This window comes from Hypomesus nipponensis, chromosome 7, assembly GCF_054491055.1.
Source record: "Hypomesus nipponensis isolate SF chromosome 7, ASM5449105v1, whole genome shotgun sequence".
Lineage (NCBI taxonomy): Eukaryota > Metazoa > Chordata > Actinopteri > Osmeriformes > Osmeridae > Hypomesus > Hypomesus nipponensis.
Window position 1 is genome coordinate 11,070,156 of NC_140367.1, and position 25,085 is coordinate 11,095,240.

The window sequence follows — 25,085 nt, forward strand, 5'->3', positions numbered from 1 at the left end:
ATGCAGAACTCCTACTACTGCCACACCAAGCCCGGTAAGCGCAATACTCTAAACACACACACACACACACACCATTACCATCGTTTGCATTGTGTGTTTGTTTGAGTGTTGGGTCAGCACGTTGAGGCTTCATGTTGTTCCAATGCAAGTTTGAGTATTGTAGTGTACCCACCATTGCATGCTGGGTAAATCAGTTAGTGCATATCCCAGTGGACCCTCGGGAAAAATCCCTTCCTGTTTATTCAGTGATGGCCTGGGATGTTTGTAGATGTGATGATTTCAGACGAATAGAGTGCGTGTTTTAGTAATGGCTGTAACACATATCATTTTCAACAGAACATTTGCACCAAAAAAACTGTGCTGACAACTAGGACCCAGTGTCATTCCTGCCTCTTAACTAATCTGTTAACGTGCCCAACGGGCTACCGCGTAAGCCATGGGACATTAACAAGAGACTGCAAGTGAGTGTGCCGGAGGGGTGGAGCATGGGAGTGGGAAAAGACGTTCATTTAAGTAGACTCGTAAATAGCATTTCTGAATCTGGAAAAACAAAAAAAGAAATCTGTGTCCAAATATGTGTGTTTGTGTGTGTGTGTGTGTAGGTTCTCATATGGGACCAGAAACGGTGAGTCCTTTGTTGGCTGTTCTAAAGAGTGCTTCAAGGAGCTTACCGTGAACAGCTGCTGTCCAGGCTACTGGGGGCCGGACTGCATCGGTGAGTTAAACAACACCTGCCGACGCCACTAACGCAACCCCACCAAACTCAGCCATGACGCTCATCGATGAAGGGAGGATTGAAGCAACTCTATCATAGCTGTCCGCCATGGTTAGTCCCGGAGAGAAAACGAGTATCGTTTTGACGAGTTTGGTGCTCGGCACAGCAAGCGGTCCGGTATGTTGTCCCACGTTTACGCTGTAGTTAAACCTTGTATGACACTGAGGAAACATTTTGATAGGAAAGATTGAAATGTGAACTCCCACAACCTCCCCAAGCCGTAGGAAAAAGCGAGTCCAATCTCCTCTTGACACGCTGAAAGGAAACAATATGGCCAATATGGTTTGGGAGTCATTAAAGGTATCTTTCGATGATTTGGTCACAAACAAGGGAACCCAGGCCTGCTGGAGAGCTGGAGGCAGGGCCGGCCCAAGGCATAAGCAAACGCGGCTGCTTAAGGCCCCCGTAGCTGCCAGAGGGCCCCCAATATACATGAAATTACAGTTTAATGTACCGTGTTTCTGCAATTAAACGATGCTCTCAATTAAACGCTGCACCAAAAATGAACATTGTTTAATAAACGCCGCCCCAAAAATACGGTAGGAATAGCATGTCCTGAAATACCTAGCTTAGTAGCAGCATATCATTAATGTAATTAATAATGAACATTCTCTTCTCTTGCACTCGGGGTCCACTGTTGTGCATTAGAAGGGAAGCTTACGAAAAATAGCCAGAAAACGAATAGCAGTCTAGGAAGTCTGGAGAAGCAGGTGCTCTTGAGGTAGCAAGCTAAACTAGTTTACAGGCAGTACAGTAGCTTAGGTAGTAGTCGGCGACGCTGAGTTGCCCCCAAATAAATTCTGCTTAAGGCCCCATAAAGGCTTGGGCCGGCCCTGGCTGGAAGGGTGTCAGGCGCGACCTGTGTGTGCAGGTTGACCCACATTGTGAACCAACCTGCTGTACTCTCCTCCAGGATGCAGGCCAAGCCGAGCAGGGGACTCGCACACTTCCTTCCTCCCCGCCACGGGACACTGTCAGCGGGTCCTTGTCTTCCAGGAATGTGCTGACATCTGGGGGGGGGGGGGGGGTCTTGGGGGGGGGGGGGGGGGGGGGGGTTGAAGTTGTGCAAGTGTGAAAAGGGGGGCTTCCCATTGTTTCCTCTCTTTAAGTTCTCTTTCAGTTGTTTTGTCCCATAATGCCGTCTTGGATTATTGAGGAAGCGGGGTGGAAACGATAACAAGACGGCTATCTTCTTGGCCTCCTGCATTGTCTTGTGGCAAAGTAGCATTGATGTGTGAAGTGTGTGTGTGTTTGTGAGTAGGAGGGAGTGAGAGAGCGAGGTAAGGTGAGGGTCGGAGAAGGTGAGTGAGGGAGAAGGAGAGGCAGGGAGGGAGCGAGTGAGAAAGGGGTAGATGGGTGGGAAGATTGTGTCTCTGGAGATGGAAAGTAGAGAGTTGAGTGTCTTAATGCCACAGTCCCTGACAAGAACCAGTGAGGGGGAAGGAGGGGGCAGAAGGTCACATGGAAGAGAAGGAGGGGACAGAAGGTCACATGGAAGAGAAGGGGGGGGCAGAAGGTCACATGGAAGAGAAGGAGGGGACAGAAGGTCACATGGAAGAGAAGGAGGGGACAGAAGGTCACATGGAAGAGAAGGAGGGGACAGAAGGTCACATGGAAGAGAAGGGGGGGACAGAAGGTCACATGGAAGAGAAGGAGGGGACAGAAGGTCACATGGAAGAGAAGGGGGGGACAGAAGGTCACATGGAAGAGAAGGGGGGGACAGAAGGTCACATGGAAGAGAAGGGGGGGGCAGAAGGTCACATGGAAGAGAAGGGGGGGGCAGAAGGTCACATGGAAGAGAAGGGGGGGACAGAAGGTCACATGGAAGAGAAGGGGGGGACAGAAGGTCACATGGAAGAGAAGGGGGGGGCAGTTTGAACAGATACAAATCTGCTCAGTCACATCCCTTGAAACACTGCCCAAACACAGCATGGCACTTTCCCTACTCCTCAAATCCCATCCTAAGATTGTCTTTGGCCCTGCCCCTGAGTGACAGAAGTTAGGTTTTCGATTGTAAAAAACGCGTACGTGTCTTTTCCAGAGTGCCCAGAGGAAGCCAAGATGCCGTGCAGTAACAATGGAGTGTGCTCGGATGGCATGGGAGGGAATGGCACCTGCACTTGTAAGGTACTGCCATCACACACTCTCCTTCAGACAGCGTAAGGAAGTAAGCGATGGGCTTTGAGGAGGACACCTCATCAGAAACACCAGAACAGAAGCTTAACCAATAGGAAGAATAACCAATAGGACAACAGTACCGGTTGAATCCTTACCTTGCCTCTACTATGAAACTCAGAACACACACACCCGCCCAGCGTTGCACCAACCCCATGTTTTCTCTCCGCAGCCTGGCTTTTCTGGCACAGCCTGTGAGGACTGTGCAGATCATCTCTATGGCGCCACCTGCAGCTCAGGTAAGTGCTTACGGCTCTCTCTCCCTCCACATTCACAGTGACCTCTCTGGGTGCTACGCGGGCAGGCTTCTTTCTCCGTCCCGTAATGGTTTGTCGCTCTGCCAGTTTGCAGGTGCGTACATGGCCTCTGTAACGCAGGTCTCCGCGGTGACGGGAAATGCACCTGCTTCTCTGGGTATAAAGGCCCTAACTGTGACCTGGGTAAGAGTCTGTCTGTCTGTCTGTCTGTCTGTCTCTCTCTGTCTCTCTCTGTCTCTCTCTCTCTCTCTGTTCTCTCTCTCTCTCTCTCTCTCTCTCTCTCTCTCTCTCTCTCTGTGTTCTCACTCTGTGTGCGTGTGTCTCTCTCTCTCGTGTATTGTGGGTGTGTTTGTTGACAGTTCGTATCTCCCTGCCCTCTGTGTGTCCACCAGCCCTGCCAGAGTGTGTTGCCATGAGCTGCCCAGAGAACTCTCGCTGTATAGAGGAGGCCCTCACGGGGGCGCTGGTGTGCCGATGCATGCCTGGCTACCAGAAGTCTGGAGACAAGTGTACATGTGAGGGTCTTCCCAATCCCAACACCCACACGTCGCCTCCTCTCCCTGCCCTCCTCATCGAGTTTCTCATCTCCTTTCCTTGTCTCCTTTCCTCGTCCCCTTTCCTTGTCTCCTTTCCTTGCCTTAAATCGTTGTCTCTGTTCTCTCCTGCCCCAGCTATAAACCCCTGCCTGCAGTCACGGATGTGCCACCAGTTTGCCACCTGTGCCCACCTGGGACCCAACCAGCACTCGTGCACGTGTGGGCAGGGCTACAGTGGGGACGGCGTGGTGTGTGTGCCCATCGACCCCTGCCAGACTGACCTGGGGGGCTGCTCTGCTGACAGGATGGAACGCTGTGTGTTCGATGGGCCGGGGAAGGTGGGTATCTCGGTGGGAGTGTTGGCAAATCATTTGAAATTATTCTCCTAACTTTCCTTTCTGAGTTTTGATGTCCCCCCCCCCCCCGACTAAAGTGTGTTGGTTTCTCCCAGTCTCATTGTGATTGCCAGGAAGGGTTCAGACCACGGCCAGGAATTACGGGCTGCTTTGTCAAAGACCTATGCAAACCAGACTCCTGTGACAAGAATGCCAAATGCACGACTGAAACGCCGGGAGAGGTGACCTGCACGTGTCTGGAGGGTTTCCTGGGCAACGGCAAGATTTGTTTTGGCAACATCATGCACCGCCTGAACGAGCTGAACACCGAACCCGGCGGCCAATGGGTTGGTCAGCTGGGATCGGCCATCACTCTCTTCGGTAGGAGCTGGATTGGCCTCTGGAGACAGGAAGAGCACCATATAAGGGCAATGATGGGAACTGTTTTTTTCCAGATACAATCCTAGTCATTGCCTCGTTGTCTTCATATCTCTCTCTTAGGGTCCCTCGCTTGGCCCCTGAGCAACCTTGGGCCCTTCACTATTTTCGTCCCCATAAACAAAGGGTTCAAGACAGGACAGGTAATATACATCTTTGCACCACTTTACATGCCTTTATACTGACTTTCATCCTCTTTAAAAGTGAAGAAATAAACTATTACATAGTATATTATGCTAAGGACTGCATAGCGTATATTTGGTTACAGTATATATAGAATACAGTATGACTTTTATTGTGTGTGTGTTTGTGCTGTTCCAGGCGAGAAGCCTGGTGAGTGACAAGGACAAGACCAAGTACCTGTGTAACCTGCACCTGGTAGCAGGAGAGCTGAATTCGGAGAAACTGAAGCAGGGAGACACCTACTACACCCTCACTGGCAAAGGGGGCGAGGCCACCATTGGCGAGGTGGGCGGGACTAGACATGGGGTGGGCGGGACTTGTCATGGGGTTCGAATGAGAACACACGACTGTATCTGTAATGTGTTTTAGAAAGCCAGATCCCCAGGCAAGAACAGGAGGGGTGCACACCAGACACACCCCACACGCGCCAGACACTACACACTAGACACACACACCAGACACACCAACTGTACGAGGATTCAGCTGGCATTTCCTGTCACTTGAAACATCCTACTTCGGTCAGCATGAACAACACGTTACAAAGACTTAAGTATCACATAACTGTAGTAACGTCAGCAACCCAGAACCCACCCACCCACACACACAACACGATACTCTTGTGGGGGATTCGCCGTGTGATCTATCGACCATATCCTCTGCTAGTATATCTGACATAACACACAGACTGTTGAGGGAAGAACCTTTGGGAGACCGAAGTGCCTGACCTGCCAGTAGCAAGTGTTTCTTTATCTACTGTGTCCACATAACCTGCTGACCACACACACACACACACACAAACACACACACACACACACACACCCTGTGGGCCATGTTGTTATCTGTAGGTTTGACTTGGCTAATGAGGTTGGCCCTAAACTGACCCCACTGTGTCTTTTGAGTTTGTGTGTGTGTGTGTGTGTGTGTGTGTGTGTGTGTGTGAGTGCACAAGTAGAGCGAGTGTGTGCAAGAGTGGGGAGATGAGGGAAAGACAGAAGGGAGGAAAGAGATCACAATATGTGAAGGAAGAGAGGAAACATGAGGCTGTGTGTTCTTCCTGTGTTTCTCTTCCTCTCCACCCCCCCCCCCCCACACTCCCCCTCCACTTCCTTTAGGGCTGCATGTGTGTCATTTAAAATGCTTCCCCTCGGGAAGTGGAATCTGAGATCCCTTTGAACTATGAACTCTTTTTTTCTTTTCTTTTCTGCTTACTCCTTCACTTAACAGTGCAGCATACCCTATGAACAAAACCAAAGCATCTTATGTAAATAGTAACCCGCAAGAGATTAAGCACAGGACTTGAATTCGACATACTGTAGCCGTTACAGAATGGGCACTGGAAACGTTTTCGTTTCTATTATTTGCCATACGTGCCTTTGATCATGGATCACAGTGTGTGTTTGTCGGTGTGCGAGACAGGACAAGCAGCTCAAGATCCGTCTCTATGGCAGCCGGAAGAAGGCGGACGTGGTCCAGGCTGACATCCCAGCAGCCAACGGGGTCATCCACCTCATCAACAAGCTGATGGACAGCGTCGTGCCCACAGTGACCAGCGAGAAGGAGGTGGAGACGCCGCACGGCATACGAAACACCGGTCGTGCACACAACACGACCTAACATGTCGTCCATAGCACCTTACCAAATGTCGTCATGGGTTGAATGGAATGTTTCTCATTCCTTTTTTTGATTTGTTTATATGATATCTGATGCGTGTGTTTTTTTGGGGGGGACAGGAGGACCTGATGAAGGTTCTATCAGACAACGGGAAGTTTGCCCAATTCAAGGGTTTACTGCAGGTAGCCGCACTGTTGGTGCCACTTCTTGGTAAGCCACTCAAATGTAGGGCCGGCATGTGTGTGGTTGTGACAAGCGATGTTTCCGGTGCAGAAAGCCAACATGGCGCTGATGCTGGAGGAGCCGGGCCCGTTCACCCTGTTTGCCCCCACTGGCGCCGCCTTTGACGCCATGAAAGAAGGGCACCTGCAGTACCTCACCTCCAGCGAGGTAGGGACTCTGGGGGCTGTGTGTGAGCTCTGTCTCTCTCTGTCTGTCTCTGTCTCTCTCTGTCTCTGTCTCTCTCTCTGTCTGTCTCTCTCTCTGTCTCTCTCTCTCTCTGTCTCTCTCTCTCTGTCTCTCTCTCTGTCTGTCTCTCTCTCTGTCTGTCTCTCTCTCTGCCACACACACACACGTTCACATTCTCACACTCTTTTCACTTTCTCTTTCTCTGTCCGCTTTCAACCCCCTCCCTCCCTCCCTAACCTCCCTCCCTCTCTCTCTGTCTTTGTGTCTTTTTCACCCCCCCCCCCCACCCCCCTTCCTTTCAGGGCTCCATCAAGCTTCTGGAGCTTCTGAAGAACCATGTGGTTTCCTCTGAGGTGAGTCAATGTTGACCTTGTCAACGTTTACCTGGACCACAGGTAGACACCTTCCTAACAGTGCGGATGAACTGACTTGTGGTTTCCCACTGCTCTCAAGCTGGAGGTGTACAACGTCGTGTCCAAACCTCAATTTGTGACCAAGGCCAATCAGCTTCTCACGATCAACGTGACCGAAAATGTAAGTACACACAGCCATGAAAATATTCCCAAGCGTGTTTTTGTTTATTTTTGAGTGGGTTGGGAGGAAAGGGGGCGGTGCTTATAAATCGATTGGCCGACACACAAGGATGCAACAAGCTTGGGGGGCGGGGCCAGCTTGTTGTTTCCGATTGGCCGAGATCGCTCATGTCGGACTGCGACTCCTCCTCCTCCCAGGGAAATGTCCTGGTGAACGGCGTGGCGGTCGTCCTGGAGGCGGACGTGCAGGCCAAGAACGGACGCCTCTATTCGCTGGACGGGGTCCTGATCCCGCCCTCCATCGAGCCCCTGCTGCCCCACAGGTGTGACGTCACGGAGAACCACATCGTCAAGGTGCGCTCCCGGTCTGACTCCTCCCCCCCGCCCCCCTCCCCTCCCCCACCCCTCCCTTTCATCCTTACTCTTCCATCCAGTATGACATCCAAATCTTGTTGAAAAACGTATTTGGTTGTATATGAATGAATGGTGAATGGTAATGGCGGATGGCTCGGCCACTAATCAGCAGGCGGAGGTCCTGTCCAATCTGTTGTTAAGACTTCTTGATGGTCTCGGCCTTGAGTGAACCAGCCCGGTCGTTCTGCCCTGTCTCTCTCCAGGGTGCTTGTGTTAGCTGCTTCAAAGTGGCCAAAACACCCTGCCCCTCAGGCGAGTCCATGGTAAGAGATGACTCTCTCACGCACACACGGTTCAAAAGACAGGAGGTTACGATTGTGATGTTTTGTCTCTTGACCTGGCTTCCTTCCTGTGTGTGTGTGTGTGTGTGTGTGTGTGTGTGAGCAGGATGCCTTCAAACGAGGTTGTGTGTTCCGGGACACTTCTTTAGGGCTGAGCATCCCCACGTTGGGCTGTGCCCCCTTGTGCAACGCGACCGTCACGGTACGCCCATCACCACACACCACTCCAACCTGTTACACACCCACTGTGGTTTTAGTGCTTACATTACACCAAATCTCCTCTGCTCCCTCCTCCAGATTCCCAGGTGCTGTCCGGGCTTCTACGGCCCAGACTGCAGCCCGTGTCCTGGGGGTTTCACCGTGCCTTGCTCTGGTCACGGCCAGGTAAGTCAAACCAGACCTCTGTACCTCCTTTCAGCCGAGAGGCAGAGCTCACACCCCATCTCCCTCGAATAAGATTTGAGATACTTTCGAATTCTCTTTGCGTCCACCATCACCTGTCTGACTGGCTGCTTCTTGGGGTTAGCATTCTTTGGGTGCTAGCACATTGCTAACACACCAGGAAGGGATCACAATGACGCGTGAAATGACGACGCGTATTCCTTCATGTGCTTTTGGTCGGTACTGTCCTCTGCCCCATCCTCACAGTGCATGGACGGGACGGAGGGGAACGGCACCTGCGTGTGCGAGCCCAACTTCAAAGGCTCTCGCTGCCAGTTTTGCTCTGACCTCGACAGCTACGGACCAGGCTGCGACAAAAGTACGTTCTCCCGCTCTCCTGACCCACGTGCCCACGGGTCTGCCTAGCGATCGGTTTGAGAAAGCGTGCCTCCTCACCTTGTTGCCATGGCCCTTGGCTGACGTGTGTCTCAGGTTGATAACTCACCCCCCCGCCTCTCTCTCTCTCTCCCCCCTCCCTCTCTCTCTCTCTCCCTCTATCCTTCCCTTCCCCCCCCCCCCATTTTGTCTCCCTTTACCTCCACCTCCCCTCCTCCTTCCCTCTCCCCCACCTCTCTCTCTCCCCCTCTCCTTTCTGTCTCTCCCTCTCTCCTCCCCCCCCCCCCCCCCCCCCCACAGAGTGTGACTGCATCCACGGTGAGTGTGATAACAGGGTGGAGGCGGACGGGCGCTGTAAGTCCCATTCCTGCCAGAAGGGCTACACGGGCAAGTACTGCGAGCGCCACACCCAGGCCTGCGGCACGCTGGTGCAGTTCTGCCACGCCCACGCCGAGTGCGATTTCAACGGCGGCGCCGTCAAGTAAGTGTTCCCGGCCGCACTGAGGTCCCCTGGCGCGTGCGCGCCGCGCACGGGCTACGGTGACGATCGTGCCTCTGTGTGTGCGCAGGTGCGTGTGCAAGCCTGGTTACCAGGGGGACGGCGTCACGTGTTTGGAGGCGGACCCATGTGCTCTGCCGCATCGGGGAGGCTGCAGTGAAAATGTAAGAGCACAGCCATTACCTACACTACACACACACACGTTCACATTACATTTAGTCATTTAGCAGACGCTCTTATCCAGACCACTTACAGTAAGTACAGGGACATTGTCCCCGAGGTAAGTAGGGTGAAGTGCCCTGCCCAAGGACACAACGTCATTTGGCACGGCCGGGAATTGAACCAGCGACCTTCCGATTGCTAGCCCGATTCCCTAACCGCTCAGCCACCTGACTCCTACACACACACAAACACAGTGGTTGAAAAGCATAAAAGCCACTTTGCTTTGCTCACTGCTTCCCCCTGCAGGCTAAATGTATCAATACGGGACCTCAAACACACACATGCCAGTGCATGACCGGCTGGATGGCGGATGGGGACCAGTGCCAGGCCATCAACCCTTGCCTGCTCCCAGAGAGGGGCAACTGCCAAGCCAACGCCAGCTGCATATACGTGGGGCCGGGTCAGGTGGGTCACCGAGGAAGGCGCGGCACGATAACACCCTTTTCTAGACGCTTGTTCACGCTGACGGTCGGCGGTGTCGTGTGCTGCTCTCGTCTTCAGAGCGAGTGCGTGTGCAAGGACGGCTTCCTTGGGAACGGGAGGGAGTGCGAGGCCATCAACGCGTGCGTGACCCAAAACGGCGCTTGTCATTTCCTGGTAGGTGGTGACACACCCGCTGTTTGGCAACTGGTCGGCCCCGATCGAAAAAACCAAACGCGAAACAAAACGTTGAGCCAGTGTCTTCCACGTGTTGATGAAGATGACAGCGGAGATGTACTCAGTGCACAGATGTTTAAGGGTGTGGCTTTCACAGGCGAGTTGTCTTCAGCTGTCGGGCGTGTGGACCTGCGTGTGTGATGCCGGGTGGAAGGGAGACGGCAAAGTGTGTTACGGTAACTTGGAGCAGGAGTTAAGGTCCATGCCTGGCATCACCAACTTCTTCCGAATCGTGTCGGTGAGTGCGGCCGATCGCGCTGCAGCTCACGTTTGAACGCTGCCCCACGGATAACCCCCCCCCCCCCTGTCTCTTCTGCTGTTGGAAGGAGGGGAAATTCGAATTGAAAGTGATGTTTGCCACCCCCCCCCCACCCCACCCCCATTCAGGACGGACACATTTCCCAGATGATGATCTACCAGAACATCACTGTTCTGGTGCCTTCGACGGAAGCCGTGGGTAAGATGACCGCGGACGAACGATCCTACTGGACAGCGAAGGACAACCTTCCTAGCCTGGTCAGGTAATACTCTGTCATGGTTCAAGAGGCGTTGTTTGTCGTGAGGAGGGGATATGCATAGTCAAAATGATCAACCGCTAATGGAGGACCTTTCTAAGCTAAGAAGTTGGCTATGTTAGTTTGAGGGAGATCGAGAGTGAGATAGATTGAAGGGGAGAAAGAGAGACAAGAAAATGCTCTTCCGATTCCCTTGTCACGGTAGGAATCACATGATCGACGGGATCTACACACTCGCCGACTTGCGCAATATCTCCCGTGCGCGAATCCCAAATCTTCTGAAGGCGCCTCTTCCTATCTCAACCACCAATGAGGTAAGTCGAAGGGCAGGGCTCACCAAATCTCAAAGAACACTAGGCGTGTTCAACGTCATGCAGCGCCGGCGTCGCCTGCAGCCGCCTGCAGCCCGGCTGACTTGAAGCAGCCAACGGCATTCTCAGCTTCAAGGCAGCCGGCTGCAGCCGTCTGTCGGTGCCGCCGGCGCTGCATGAAGTCGAACACGCATACGGAAACAGGGCAATGCCACCGCCAACAAATGAGTGACATCAATGTTTTTTTTCCAGACCACAGTGATTGCAGGAGCGGCAGTAACCAGGGCTAACGTGATGGCGTCCAATGGATTGATCCACATCATTGATAAGGTGCAAATGTATAAGAATTGTGAAATGTACTTTTGTTTATCTTGTGTCAGAAGATTAGAATGTCTCCTTCATCCCCTACTCACCTCTCGTTTCTATTCCCATTCATCTCTGTCAAAATGTGTTTCCAGGTGTTGATTCCAGGGAAGGATTTAAGTGAAGGACTTGTTGCTGTGCTCAACCAGAGACCAGAGTTCTCTCTGTTCAGTTCTTACATCATTGTACGTATAAAAAAAGTCGACTCCATGCTCTGCCAACCACACAGAATGTCAACTTGTCTGGACTGTTCCAGAAAACCATAATAAACCGATGATCTGCCGCCCTCTTAGCAACACAACCTGACAGACAAGATCGCAGAAAGTTTTGAGTACACAGTGTTTGCCCCGACCAACGATGCCATCAAAGAATACCTCAAGAAGACGGCATTCCAGTCTATGGTACGAGGACCGCTTTGTCGAGTTCCGTTTGATTCTGTCTCGTGTATCATGTTCGTTCCTTGATGTGTTGATTTGGGCGCAAATCGATGTGTGTGTGTGTGTGTGTGTGTTGGCGGTAGGATCTCAACCTCACCCAGTATCACATAGTGCCCAACCAGAGGCTGCTACGGTCTGACCTTCAGGGAGGTGCCTACAAAGACACCATGCTGGGCTTCTCCTACCAGCTGGAGATCCTGCCCAAAGACGGAAAGGTGAGATCTCGGATCTTCCGTTCCAGTTACCCAGCGTCAAGGTTTCAGGCATGCTCGCGTCGTGCACATACAAATGGGGCGTCAACCCAAAACGTGAATCGGATGCATTCCTCGACATGCGAGTTTGGAGGAAATATTTTTGGAAGTATAGTTTGAAACGGCATCCACGCTCGCAATGTTTGACATCCTCTCCCTCTGTTCCTCTCTGCAGCTGTATGTGAATGAGGCCCTGCTGAATGTGTCGGACGTTGACACTGTCAAGGGGGTCATCCACGGTCTCACCTCAGTCCTGGAGATCCGATTGAACCGCTGCGATAAGGAGCGCTTGAGAATAGCAGCGGTACGCGCCATTCCCACAACGTTTCCTCTCCTGTATTGTGATTTCGAGCATTCAGTCAAGTCACAGTTGGTGTTTCTGGAGCTGTTAAGGATGAACAATGTGTCAAACTAATTTTTCCCTCCACCCCCCCTCTCCCAAAGGGAACCTGTCAAGATTGCTTCCACCCATTGAACAAGATATGTGAAGAAGGAGCACAACCTGTGGTGCGAGCATGTCAATCATTCCTAGCCCCGGAGATACACGATAGACTCCTACACTAAACGGCGTGCCACATTTAACACACATCTCTTATCCCCTGCAGTCGAATGTGCCCAGGAAGTGTATGTTCAGTCGGATGTACCAGGGCGAGAGGCTACTCGGGATTGGCTGCAGAGCCACCTGCAAGACTACCACCATTGTACGTGAGCAATTGCCAACCGAAATTGAGGTTCAGAAAGACGAGTGTAATCGAACTGTAACCTCCCTGTTAATCAGTGCCTGGGTGTCCCTGAAGGGTGATATGAGCCTGTAGCGGTTGCAATGAACTTCCACGGGGACAGAGTTTGCCGGAAGTGTAGCATACTTTCCAATGACAACTCTTTGAGTACCAAAGTGGACAAGGGGTTCCATGTGAATCATGGCTTAGTTGGTCCTAACAGATGATAGAGTACAGTAGCAGGGAGAGCAGTGTTGTGCAGAACACACAACACTAGTAGCAACTCAAGCTGTGTGAGCGGTAATGCTAACTGTATGTCTGCTTGTGAGCGGTAATGCTAACTGTATGTCTGCTTGTGAGCGTTAATGCTAACTGTATGTCTGCTTGTGAGCGGTAATGCTAACTGTATGTCTGCTTGTGAGCGCTAATGCTAACTGTATGTCTGCGTGTGAGCGGTAATGCTAACTGTATGTCTGCGTGTGAGCGCTAATGCGAACTGTATGTCTGTGTGTGAGCGGTAATGCTAACTGTAAATCTGCCTGTGAGCGGTAATGCTAACTGTAGCCTATGTCTGTGTGTGAGCGGTAATGCTTGTATGTCTGCGTGTGAGCGGCAATGCTAACTGTATGTCTGCATGTGCCGGGATTGATGCCGTCTCTTCCTGCAGGTGCGTAAGTGCTGCGGTGGCTACTTTGGAGAGCACTGTGAGCCTTGTCCTGGGCCCAAGGGCGAGCCCTGCTTTGGGAATGGGGTGTGTGTGGATGGCACCAACGGTACCGGAGTGTGCCAGTGTGGCAAGGGCTTCAGCGGGACCGGCTGTGAAACCTGCCAGGCCGGCAAATACGGCATTCACTGTGACCAAGGTACCTCCAGGGTTCAAACACATACCGCTAAGATACTAACAATGCACTGTGTGTTTCACTTATTATAAGCCCCTAATTCTCTCTCTCTCCCTCGCTCTCTCCCTCCCTCTCTCTCTGTCTCTCCCTCCCCTTAGACTGTGTGTGCAGGAATGGCCGGTGCAACGATGGTCTGAACGGGAGCGGGTCGTGCGAGTGTGACGTGGGGTGGAGAGGAGTCACCTGTGATGAAAGTAGGGCCACACCGCCTGCATATTAAACAAACCTATGACATCCTCAAGGAGACTGCACCACATCATCCCATATCATGGGATATGGTTTTCATTTACAATCAGAAATATCTTACCTCGGTTATGGTAGATACACTATTATTTTGTTGACATGGTGGTTTTCCGGACCTTTTTAAAGGAAATGTTTGTGTATTTTAGCTAGTTTAACTTAACGTATGGTTTTCAGAGGTTTACTCAATGCTCTGTCCTCGTGTGCGGCAGATAGTTTTGGTGAAAGGTGTAACCGTACGATTCCTCAAACTGTCCCACACAGAGATCACCTCCAAAGCAGATGAGCTGTGCAATACCATCAAGTGCCACACCAGCGCAAAGTGAGTGGAACGAGCGCTCTCTGTTTCTTTCTCGTTTGAGTTCAGTGACGGTGACTCGTCTCGCCTCTCCCACAGTTGTGTCATCAACCCGGACGGTTACAAGTGTGTCTGTGCTGCAGGCTTCGAGGGCAACGGAACGTACTGTAAAGGTAAGCGCAGACAAGCCCGCACAGCCTGCTTGGCACGATCAAGTCCCCAAAAAGATGGGATTAGTTCAGGTATTGTTGGATGACTTTGTGTTTGTGTATCCAGCCAAAGATGCTTGTGCAGTCAACAATGGAGGTTGCAGCGTCAATGCCAAATGTAAGAGGACCCTGCCTGGTCGCAGGGACTGCGTGTGTATCCCCGGGTACTCTGGTGACGGGCTGGTTTGTGTTGGTAAGTGGGCCACTCTTTGAAGTGAGAGCATGTTGACCTGTGCTTTGTCTCGTTTGGATGAACGGACCCTCCTGCGTGCTTGTCGCCATAGCGTTGGTTCCAGCCCAACGGGATGTTTCTGATTTCCCCCAGAGATCAATCCTTGCCTGGAGGGCCACGGAGGATGCCATGCCAACGCTGACTGTATCCACACAGGTCCGAACAGAGTAAGTTGATCTGTCGGTGTTGACAGACCCATCTGTCCCCACCTGCTTGTCTTCACGTGTGTCTTTTTGAATGATTTCGATCTTTTTTTTAACAAAACGTGTGTTTCGTAAACGTGAACTGAAATGCATCGCCTCGCCTCCAGACATCTTGCGTTTGCAGCCAAGGCTACTCGGGAACTGGCAAGACGTGTACCATGATCGACCTCTGTCGAAAGGTACAGCATAGCACAGCACGGGCTTCCATTCACGACAAGCAATTTCCGAGGTCGAGACAACGAAACCTGCTCACGGACAGGAGCGTAACTGTGTGGATGGTGTCCCCTGTCAGAATAAGGGCGGGTGCCACCGCCACGCCTTATGTAACTGTGTGGTTTGTGTCCTCGTCAGAATAAGGGCGGGTGCCACCGCTACGCCATCTGTAACATGACCAGTCCTGGTGTGCGCAAGTGCACCTGCTCGTCCGGTTACATCGGGGACGGCCTGACGTGCAAAGGCACTGTGTGGAGGGTGAATACACAAGCTCCTCACACACACACACACACACGCTGAACTCTCACGGTGTCCCTTCAATCTGCCTCCACTACTCATCTGATTGCCCAACGTTAATCCCTCAACAGGAACTGCAGGCCAGGAAGTTGAGGGACTTCTACATGGGAATGATGGTGAGTGTATGCAATACATAATAATATGACCAAGGTACTGCTGACGGCTATCTATATAAACAGACTGGACAATCATTGGCGTGGTTTCCAGGCCTGCTAGGTAGGACTTTACGTACTGCTACTGGTTTGTTCCTTGTTATTGAAGCGACCAGTAAGCAGCTCCCTTGATTCCTGGTGGTGGAGCGGCTTTGATGAATCCGGATTTGATCGAATCTGAGATGTTGTTTTTGCCTCTTTAAAAGTTGACCGACTTGTCCCTGCGAGGGAGGGGCCCGTTCACCGTCTTTGCCCCGGACGCAGAGGCCTTCGGAAAAGTCGGCAGGGAGGTGAGGAGGGACAGAGTTTGGGTTAGCGAGCGGGCGGGCGAACGCGCCAGTGACTGCCCTGATCTTTGTCGTCCCGTCTGCCCGCAGATGAAACGGATGATTGGGTTGAGCAACACCCGACCTTCCACGAGAGAGAAGTACGCCGACATCCTCCGCTACCACGTTGTGTCCTGCCACGCCCTGTTGGCCTCGGACCTGACCACGCCCAGGAACCTCACCACCCTCATGGGGGACGTCCTCCACGTCTCCTCCGTCAAGGTGAACCGACGACGTTGGGACGCCGACCCCGCCGCGTAAACGATCGAGGAGTCGGACGGAGGATGTCCTCTCCCTGCATACGGTACATAGGGATGAAAACGTCATGTGTAGAATGTGCACCTCTGCCTTCGTCTCGCAGGGCTCCATCTTTATCAACAACGTGGCCAACGTGACGTTCAGCGACGACGCCAGCAGCAACGGAGTCATCCACGTGATCGACACTGTCCTCGTCCCCAAAAGCGTATCCCTGACCGGGGACGCGTCAACCAGCCCCATCAAGTTTACTTCCAAGGGAACTGTACGAAAACCCCAAACCCCTATGCATTTAACACAATGAATGACTGGCCCCTTCCACTGGATGGCTTCCTGCGAGGTTCAATTCACCCAATTGTTCTCCACACTCCACAGCCTTCGTCCAACCTCTCCGACGTGGCCAACGCCTACGGTTATAAAACCTTCTACAAGCTTCTGGAGGTTAGTGTGCCGTCCCTTGAGCTCTCTCTCCTGTCGTCTTTTTCCCCGTTTGAACGCAGTGGTCCACTCCCATGAATGGCAAAAAAGAACAAAAAAAAATCTTCAACACCGTCAATGCTTGACACCGGTAAGACCTGTCGAGATTTGGATGCTTTTGGTCCCGCGTCATGAGGTCAAACGCGCGTCTCTGGCCCCCACAGGACACCGAGGTGCTGTCCTTGACGCAGGACGCGCAGCACAAGCCGGTGACGGTGCTGCTGCCGTCCGACGCCACCATGGCCGCCCTCTCGCGGGACCAGAAGGACTTCCTGTACAACCAGCACAACCGGCCCCACCTGCTGGAGTACCTGAAACACCACATCCTCCCCCGCAGCATGGTACAGGAGGGAGGGGAGGGGAGAAGGGGCAAGGGAGGGCTGGATAACTGCCAGATGGGTCAAATCTCTTTCGGGCTTATTTTGTTGTACTTCACCTTAAATCTCCCCTTGTGTTTCCTCCCCGGCCCCCGGCCATAACCCTGGCCTCAGGCGTTGGCACCGGAGCTGCCTCACCTGGAGGCCACCCGCACCCTCCAGGGCTCTGAACTGTCGTTCGACTGCGGAGGGATCGACCGCATTGTGCGTGGCCGTAACGAGACGTCTCCCACGAACGTAGCTACGTCAGGCAGCGGTGTTGCATTTAAGACCTCACACCCCCGGTTTGGTTTTTGCCCAGGGTGAAATCTTCGTCAACGGCGGCAGCTGCCGCATCATCCAGAGGCACCTTCTCTTCAACGGGGGCGTGGCCTATGGGATCGACTGCCTGCTGGCTCCTCCCAGTCTTGGGGGGCGCTGCGACACAAAGACCGGAGTAGACATTACAGTGAGTCATCGACATGGGTATCCAATCGTTACACCGTAGGTGTCTGCCGTGAATGGACTTTCAAACGTTCTGGTTGCTATCGAACGCATGTTATAGTCTGACGCGTCGTCCTGGATGGTTGTGTTTGGTGTCCACTTTGGACAATGACGGAGCAGTTTTTTTCCCGTTCGTTCTCTACTGTGTGACAGATGCCATGCGCATGGTGCGCCTTCTCCAAAAAACGCTGTCCAGAAGGATCCGTAGAAAAGGTACAAAGACTATTTACACATGCCTCCAGCATTCCACCCGTCACTTGGTTTCATGTTAATCTGTCCTGTCTGTTCTGTACTGGCTGTTTGGCACCACGCGGAAAGCCCCCTGCAGTTATAGAGCGTATTTCAACTTGTCTGTAGATCCAGGATAATCCACGGTATTGCCGATTTGATGTGAGAAACTTAAAACTACGTAGCTTTCCGAATGCAATGAATGAACCAGTCTCAAAAACTGAAAATGTGCCAGTAGCTGTAGAATGGGCCCTTTCTTTAAGTGGTGAGTGCTGTCTGTGTTTGGGGTGAGAAGATTGTCTCCACTCACACCAACTGTTTGGATTCCTTCTCCATGAATAATCCCAAACTCTTAAGTAGACAGTTTTCCACCCCTTATGGGTAAGAGCCCAGGGTGCCAATTGATCTATAAAATGAATTAGGAATGAATCTTTTAGACCATAAACTGAACTCAACGTCGGACATCTTCCAAACGTTTCACTCACTAACCCATTTCAAAACGTAACGGCTCCCAACACGTGATCGGTTTGTCCTTGAATCCATCCATCCGTCCGTCATTCCGTAGGGCCAGAAGGCATGTGACCTTCCGATGCAGTTTGTGGAGAAGAACACGGGATGCCAGTCCACCTGCACCATCAACCTGTGGAGCCCGCAGTGCTGTGCTGGCTACTACGGCCGTGACTGCCTGCGTAAGAACACATGACCCTTCCTCCAAACGAGATTGGGTTTCCCCATCAATATCACTGGCTGGATGTGTACGTTTCCGTGTCGGCTTGCTGACGTCGAGGTTGCGCCTTGTCTTCCGCCTTCCCCCAGCCTGTCCCGGAGGAGCCGGCTCCCCCTGCGAGGGACGCGGCAAATGCGACGACGGTCACCTCGGCAGCGGGAACTGCACGTGCGAGCCCGGCTTCCAGGGCACGGCCTGCGAGCGATGCCTCGACGGGCACTTTGGGACGCAATGCAAAGGTGAGGGGGGGGGGGAGACAGGCGACCCCGGTCTGACGGTATCTCGAGAACGGCCTCCACATTCTTCCGATGTCATTTCCTGTGTTCAGCGTGTAATTGCTCAGAGCACGGGGCGTGTGCGGAGGGTCTTAAAGGGACCGGCTCCTGTTTCTGCGACCAGGGATGGACCGGACGGCACTGTGAGACGCAACTAGGTAACTCAACGCTAGTCAGTATTCCGCGGTTTTATTGAGCTTTTCCCCAATGCCCAGCGCCTTCAGAACTCCTGCATGTTATTGTATCACACAGCAGGCCGACAAGAGTTCCATAAGTGACTCCAATGCACAGAGATTGAATTTGACCTGCGGTGATCTTTAGCTCTAATATCCCACTCTGCCCCCCCCCACCAGCTGAGGGCCCTGTCTGCTCCCCTGTCTGCTCCCCCAGTGGCGTGTGCATGGACAACAACACGTGCGTGTGCAAACCGTTCTACGAGGGAGACGGCTACAACTGCACACGTATGAAGCGACGAATACTCATCCACACTCAACATGAACATGACTTGTATTGATTTTAACCCTGTAAACGGAGGAGAACAAAAAACATTTTTCCTCACACGCACCGTCTCTCCCCCCACCTCCTCCTCTGTCTCCCCCTAGTGGCCGACTTGTGCTCCACCTGGAACGGAGGCTGTGCCCGGGGGGCCAAGTGCAGCCAGCAGGGGGAGAAGGTGAGCTGCACCTGCCCTAAAGGCCACTCCGGAGACGGCTTCTCCTGCCAGCCTGTGGACCCCTGCGCCTCCGGAGAGAACGGGGGCTGCCATGAGCACGCCACCTGCACCATGACGGGCCCGGTGAGGGGGGGGGGACGGGACTGCCAGCCACTGTGAGGGGGGGGGACGGGACTGCCAGCCACTGTGAGGGGGGGACGGGACTGCCAGCCACTGTGAGGGGGGGGACGGGACTGCCAGCCACTGTGAGGGGGGGGACGGGACTGCCAGCCACTGTGAGGGGGGGGACGGGACTGCCAGCCACTGTGAGGGGGGGGGACGGGACTGCCAGCCACTGTGAGGGGGGGGACGGGACTGCCAGCCACTGTGAGGGGGGACGGGACTGCCAGCCACTGTGAGGGGGGGGACGGGGGGCTGCCAGCCACTGTGAGGGGGGGGACGGGGGGCTGCCAGCCACTGTGAGGGGGGGGGGGACTGCCAGCCACTGTGAGGGGGGGGGGGGACTGCCAGCCACTGTGAGGGGGGGGGGGGGGGGACTGCCAGCCACTGTGAGGGGGGGGTAACTGTAAACATGAGGATCTTTTGGTCGGTAACATTATTTTTACACACTCTGTGTGTGTGTGTGTGTGTGTGTGTCTAGGGAAAGAAAAAGTGCGCGTGCAAGGACGACTACCTGGGCGACGGGCTGACCTGTGTGCCGAAGGAGGTGCTGCTCGACCGCTGTGCCACAGAGAACGGGCAGTGCCACCTGGACGCCAAGTGCACCGACCTCCACTTTGAGGGTGACGTTTGGCTCCATGTTTACCTCAGGAAAAACGAAGTATCATCCATAGAACTGTGAGTGGCGCGTTGTGTTTGGTCCGTGTCATTTCATCTGAGCCCCCCCACCCCCCTTCCACACACACACACACACACACAGATAGCACTGTTGGTGTATTCCACTACCGTTCGCCGAAGGGCCAGTACAAGCTGAACTACACCCAAGCCCAGGAAGCCTGCGCTGGAAAAGGAGCCACAGTTGCCACCTACACTCAGCTCTCCTATGCACAGCAGGTGAGTAAACATCCACACAGATCACATAGGTACATAGACTCACGAGAATGATTTTTCACGCGCAAACACACAGCGCTGTCTTCCATCATACATTATACGAGTCGCCCCACTCTGCCACAGGCCGGCTACAACCTGTGTGCAGCAGGCTGGCTGGAGCAAGCCAGAGTGTCCTACCCCACCACCTACCCCAACCCCAACTGTGGATTCGGTCACGTGGGCATCGTAGACTACGGCAAGCGCAACAACCTCAGTGAGACCTGGGACGCCTTCTGCTACAGGGTCAAAGGTCAGGACAGTGTAGGCTGTGTGTGTGTGTGTGTGTGAGATCATTTGTGTTTATATTTGTTGACGTGTTCGTTCATGCGTGTCCGTCCTCTCCAGAGGTGACGTGCGAGTGTAAACCAGGCTATGTGGGAGATGGTTCCTTCTGTGTGGGGAACCTCATGCAGGTCCTCAGCACCAGGCCCATGTTCTCCAACTTCCTGTCGGTAAGTGGCCAAGGAACCAGCGATCTCAAAAGGATCCCCCCCCCCCCCTTAACGGGCCGTTACAAGGACAGGCGCATAGAATTTCTCGGCCTGGCTTTCTCTTTAAAGGTTCCCAGCAGCCTATGCCCTCCTGCTGTGTGTATGCTGCTGTTTCTGAGTAACGTTTGCCCGCCACTTTCCCGCATTCTGTCCGTTTACTATACGTCTAACCGTGTCGTTAAGTCAAAGTTGTAGATGCTGTGGTCCGGCACAGAGGGGGTTAATATGCCTGGCGCTCCATGTACCGTTTCCTGTCAACATGCGATTGGATATTTATGCCAGGAAGTACTTCACTGATTGGTCGGCTCATTTTCCTCCAGCAAATCCTGAACTACTCCCAGATCGCTCAGTCTGGGAGAGAGTTTGTGAAGCGACTGAGCAACCTGACCATTCAATCCACTCTGTTTGTACCGGCGAATGATGGCCTCTACGTGAACCAGGTCAGATACACACACACACACACACGCACACACAGAAAACGTAATTGATGCTTCAATTGAACCTGGATTCATATACATCTTCTCACATGTTTGTGCCTGTGTCTTGGTTATAGACGTTGACCCACAGGGACATTGAGTACCATCTAGCGGAGGGTCGTGCGCTGGCCCTGAAGGACCTGACCAACGGCAGCCACATCCACACACACCTGGGCCACAGCCTCACCGTTCTGGGCATCGCTGACTTCCTCAACCCCCAAATCCTGGTAAGGCAGACAATCACAAGCACGGCAAGCTGATGACCACTGCAGTGTTCAGCCCCATCACAAGCTGATGACCACTGCAGTGTTCAGCCACATCACAAGCTGATGACCACTGCAGTGTTCAGCCCCATCACAAGCTGATGACCACTGCAGTGTTCAGCCACATCATTGACCTTACACTGTCTTCACCCAGTCCTCCCGGTACATCAACGACCGATTCATCATAGAGTCCAACATCCCTGCATCCAATGGGATCATCCACGTGCTCCAGGGACCCCTAATAGCCCCGCCTCCTAAGCCCACGGTGAGAGAATAACCTCAGAGAGACTGAGCCTAACGGGTTTGGGGACATTTCCTTTTTAACCTTTTTAGCTGAGTTCTAAATATTTCCAACAGTCCCCACAGCATAAGTTATTTTTTCAAAATGGTAGTTAGCTAGCTAGTTTTAGTTATCTTCCGGGATGAGTTACCTATCATAATACTCGTAGCAATGCTACTACCATGCTAGTGTTTGTTGTCAGCCTTCTCATTAGTACATTTTGAAGCCATACTAAAGCATTTGTCGCATAGTTTTTTGTCTATTGGAAAATATTTGTGATGCTACTCTTTAACGGATTAAATGTTGGGGTCCGACCCTTGACCTCTGGGCCTGTCTGTGATTGGTTCTCCAGCTCCCTGTAGGTCACAAGGCGGGGGTGGGAATTGGAGTTGTGCTGCTCGTCATGGTTGTGATTGGGGTCGGCTTTGTGGGCTATCACTTTTACACCCACAAAACAAAACCCTTCCAATTCCACTACTTCAAGGTGAGTGTGTACACATGTAGTGATCGCTCCATCCCTTCTGAAAACATTCCATGGGTAGCACGTTCTGTTAGACCTTCAACTCAAGTTGACTTTTCCCACCCTGGACTAGGATAATGAGGAGGAGGACTCCACGCCCCCAGACTGTAACCCTAGCATCTGTAACCCCATGTACGTCTCCGCCCCTGACCTCACTGACCACACCTCTTCTGACCTGCCTGTAAGTTATACCCAACACCATCATTCCAGGATCTTTCATTTGCTTAAACCTCTAAAAAGTCAAGTTATGTCCAAATACTAATCCTAGCCTGAACTATTACTAAATCCTGTTTGCCTAAAGAAAAGAAAAAAGGTACACTACAATGTATATAGTATGGTTCACCTTACTACTGTAACACAATCTTAAAGCATGGTATACATATACACAAGTAAAACTACAAATATTCACTACGTTTTATAAAATACTAATAATCGTTGCAACTTAATTGACAGAATACATTTATACATTGCACCGAATACTAATTTGTTACAGAATACTATACTAGGTGACAAATGGTACACTACCAATACTGCAGTTTTACAAAACACTACTAGCTACAATAACAAAGAATATTTAACAACCAACTAACGCCACTACAGAACACCAGACATTTGTGTATCTCTTGTTTGCTAGGAGGACAAGCACCAGGTGGTTGACAGCGGTCCCTATGACCTACTCCAGGCTAGCTGAGACCCACACTGTGGCCTGTTGTAGCACACCACCACCACACGGGGGCAGTATGGTCTCCAACCCAATCCTGATACGTTCCTGTATATAATTGATTAGAGGGCTATATGCTATTTGTTAAATCCTTTACAGATCAAAATTTTACTATTATAGATGCATGTAAATGTGTGAATATGCTGCCTTCAAAAAGATAACAGAATGTTTTCATATCTTTATTGTACGAAATGAGCAGGTCAGTTTTTACCGTGACAAAATAAAGCAAAGAAACAATAATTGGCAGCAAGCGTTACTTTGTCCATTCATCCAAGGCAACCATCTCAATACCTTTAAAACCAGCCATCACACAACCAATGAGAACATATGGTAAATTGGCCTCTAATATTAATGTTCGTACATTTTACTTGCGGTCTTCAATTTGGTGACCAAATTCCCTGGTAAAAAAATGTCAAGTGACGCTAATGGAACTGTATTTCCACATGAAATGCTATTCAACAATACTGTTTAAATTATTTAACTGGTATGTGTGAAACTAAGTTGCATTATGAAACATTACTCTTACTACACTCCCCTCATGCCTTACATCAATTGTGTATTTTCACTAATCTGCAATACCATTTTAATATTTATCTGTGGCAGTCCTCATGTAACAGTGCAATTCTGGTACTACAAGTTCAACTATAGCTACAAACTGTGTCACCACAACCAACAGTCTTTAATTTAACAACGCCTTCACTTCAATACATTACATTTTTTGTATCGGTCAAATAAATGCATCAAGAACAATTGATAAACACTTGATGTAGTGCAAATTGAAAAGTAGTGTTTTAGCTTCAACATCTGTCTCCACAGTGAGTCATTGCACAGCCGGCCCAGGACAGGGCTGGACACTTCCACCCTCCTAGCTTAGATCTTACGTTGAAGGAATTCAAGCGAGTATTGTGGAATGTAGACATTCCCCAGATGCACAAATGCATGAAAGCTCTTTGAAACGAAAAGATGGATTAGAGGGGGGGGGGGGGGTCGGGAATCAAAGGATTAGGACTTTAAAAAGGCACAATGTGACTTAAAAAAGTAACCAAATCCTGAATGTGGCTAGAGAAACCGAGGATGGGGATGTTTGTATGAGAAGACATTGGGAAGTATGCAGAAGAGACAAGTACCCAGTGTGACATATACTTAGGTTAGAGGCATAGCATGTGTTTGGATCCCTGAACAGCCTACGCAAGAAAGAAGATTCATCCACATTTTAAATGGCAGAATGCATGCATTGGATATGTCCAGACAATTGCCGCTTGTAGACCGCTACTCCATGAAGCGTACCGATGGCTAGGTGAAGAGACAAGGCACAACTGTTGCTTCAGATGCCTGCGGGGCATGACTGATAACTGATAACAAGCGCACCCTGAGAGAAGGGGGGAAAAGCGGGAACTAAATGGTAAGCGTGGGATATTATGATAGGTCAACAGACAAGGTTAAAGTGGTCATGTTAGGGGATGGGGTGCAGAAAATGCCAGTTTGTCAATATAAAAACACCTGAGATTGATATGTACCGCTCATCCAATATGGCAACAGAGTGTACCAGGAAGTGACGTCACTTCCTCTTCCTGGGGCTCCTGTCAGAATCCTGTCTCCTGTCAGCAGAGTCCTCCCGCTGGGCTTTGAGGCCGGCGGCCGGGGCGTGTTTCGTTTGGGGCCTCGGTTGGTCCTTGGGCCTCTTGGCCTTGGGTTCAGCCGGGGGGGCCCTGGCCTTGCGAGCCCCCAGGAAGGTTTTGAGGAGGCAGATGGCCGCTACGGTGACAGCCAGGGACCAGAGCACCAGGGGCCCCGGCAGAGTCCCGACGTGGCCCCTCACCTGCCTCAGCGCCTGGGCCAGCACGCCGTCTGGACTGGGCTGGGCCGGGACGTTCTCCTGCACAGGCACAAGTTCACTCGTATGTCACATCAGCTTTGCTACGCCTAACCACACAGGCACGCTCTCATACTCGAATCATGTGGTGTGTTCGGGGGGCTGGAGATT

General features: G+C 52.0%; 2 protein-coding genes across 4 annotated transcripts in view; one reads left to right on the top strand and one right to left on the bottom strand.

Moving 5' to 3' along the window:
* stab2 (stabilin 2) lies at nt 1–23,341 on the top strand. Its single transcript, XM_084702026.1, has 66 exons — nt 1–34; nt 653–715; nt 2,817–2,902; nt 3,123–3,189; nt 3,295–3,390; nt 3,600–3,722; nt 3,879–4,081; nt 4,213–4,459; nt 4,580–4,659; nt 4,838–4,984; nt 6,116–6,259; nt 6,430–6,492; nt 6,584–6,700; nt 7,021–7,071; nt 7,172–7,252; nt 7,450–7,605; nt 7,869–7,928; nt 8,053–8,148; nt 8,244–8,330; nt 8,595–8,706; nt 9,024–9,204; nt 9,293–9,386; nt 9,691–9,849; nt 9,946–10,041; nt 10,199–10,339; nt 10,489–10,622; nt 10,822–10,930; nt 11,180–11,257; nt 11,386–11,475; nt 11,584–11,691; nt 11,811–11,942; nt 12,154–12,282; nt 12,423–12,485; nt 12,584–12,679; nt 13,365–13,560; nt 13,695–13,790; nt 14,101–14,158; nt 14,234–14,307; nt 14,411–14,536; nt 14,669–14,742; nt 14,886–14,957; nt 15,130–15,249; nt 15,360–15,404; nt 15,647–15,730; nt 15,818–15,988; nt 16,128–16,286; nt 16,397–16,462; nt 16,663–16,839; nt 16,990–17,079; nt 17,177–17,323; nt 17,512–17,571; nt 18,152–18,275; nt 18,403–18,552; nt 18,642–18,746; nt 18,942–19,049; nt 19,191–19,384; nt 19,902–20,043; nt 20,181–20,314; nt 20,435–20,600; nt 20,696–20,802; nt 21,162–21,281; nt 21,395–21,544; nt 21,735–21,845; nt 22,213–22,344; nt 22,454–22,561; nt 23,015–23,341. The coding sequence occupies exons 1-66, from the start codon at nt 1–3 to the stop codon at nt 23,069–23,071; spliced, it is 7,446 nt and encodes a 2,481-aa protein (XP_084558152.1). The 3' UTR covers nt 23,072–23,341.
* Nucleotides 23,268–25,085, bottom strand: part of LOC146276755 (lipase maturation factor 2-like) — an 8,833-nt gene continuing 7,015 nt past the window's right edge. The window contains exons 14-15 of one of the 3 annotated variants that reach the window (XR_014762434.1): nt 24,602–24,977; nt 23,268–24,470 (exon numbers count right to left, since the gene is read on the bottom strand). Coding sequence is in view for 2 of the 3 variants with exons in the window: in XM_084701272.1 (XP_084557398.1) it covers nt 24,660–24,977 (318 nt within the window). In the remaining variant the exon portion in view is untranslated. Of the gene's footprint in view, nt 24,978–25,085 lie in introns of all 3 variants that reach the window. The other 2 variants (XM_084701272.1, XM_084701271.1) reach the window with 2 other exon arrangements.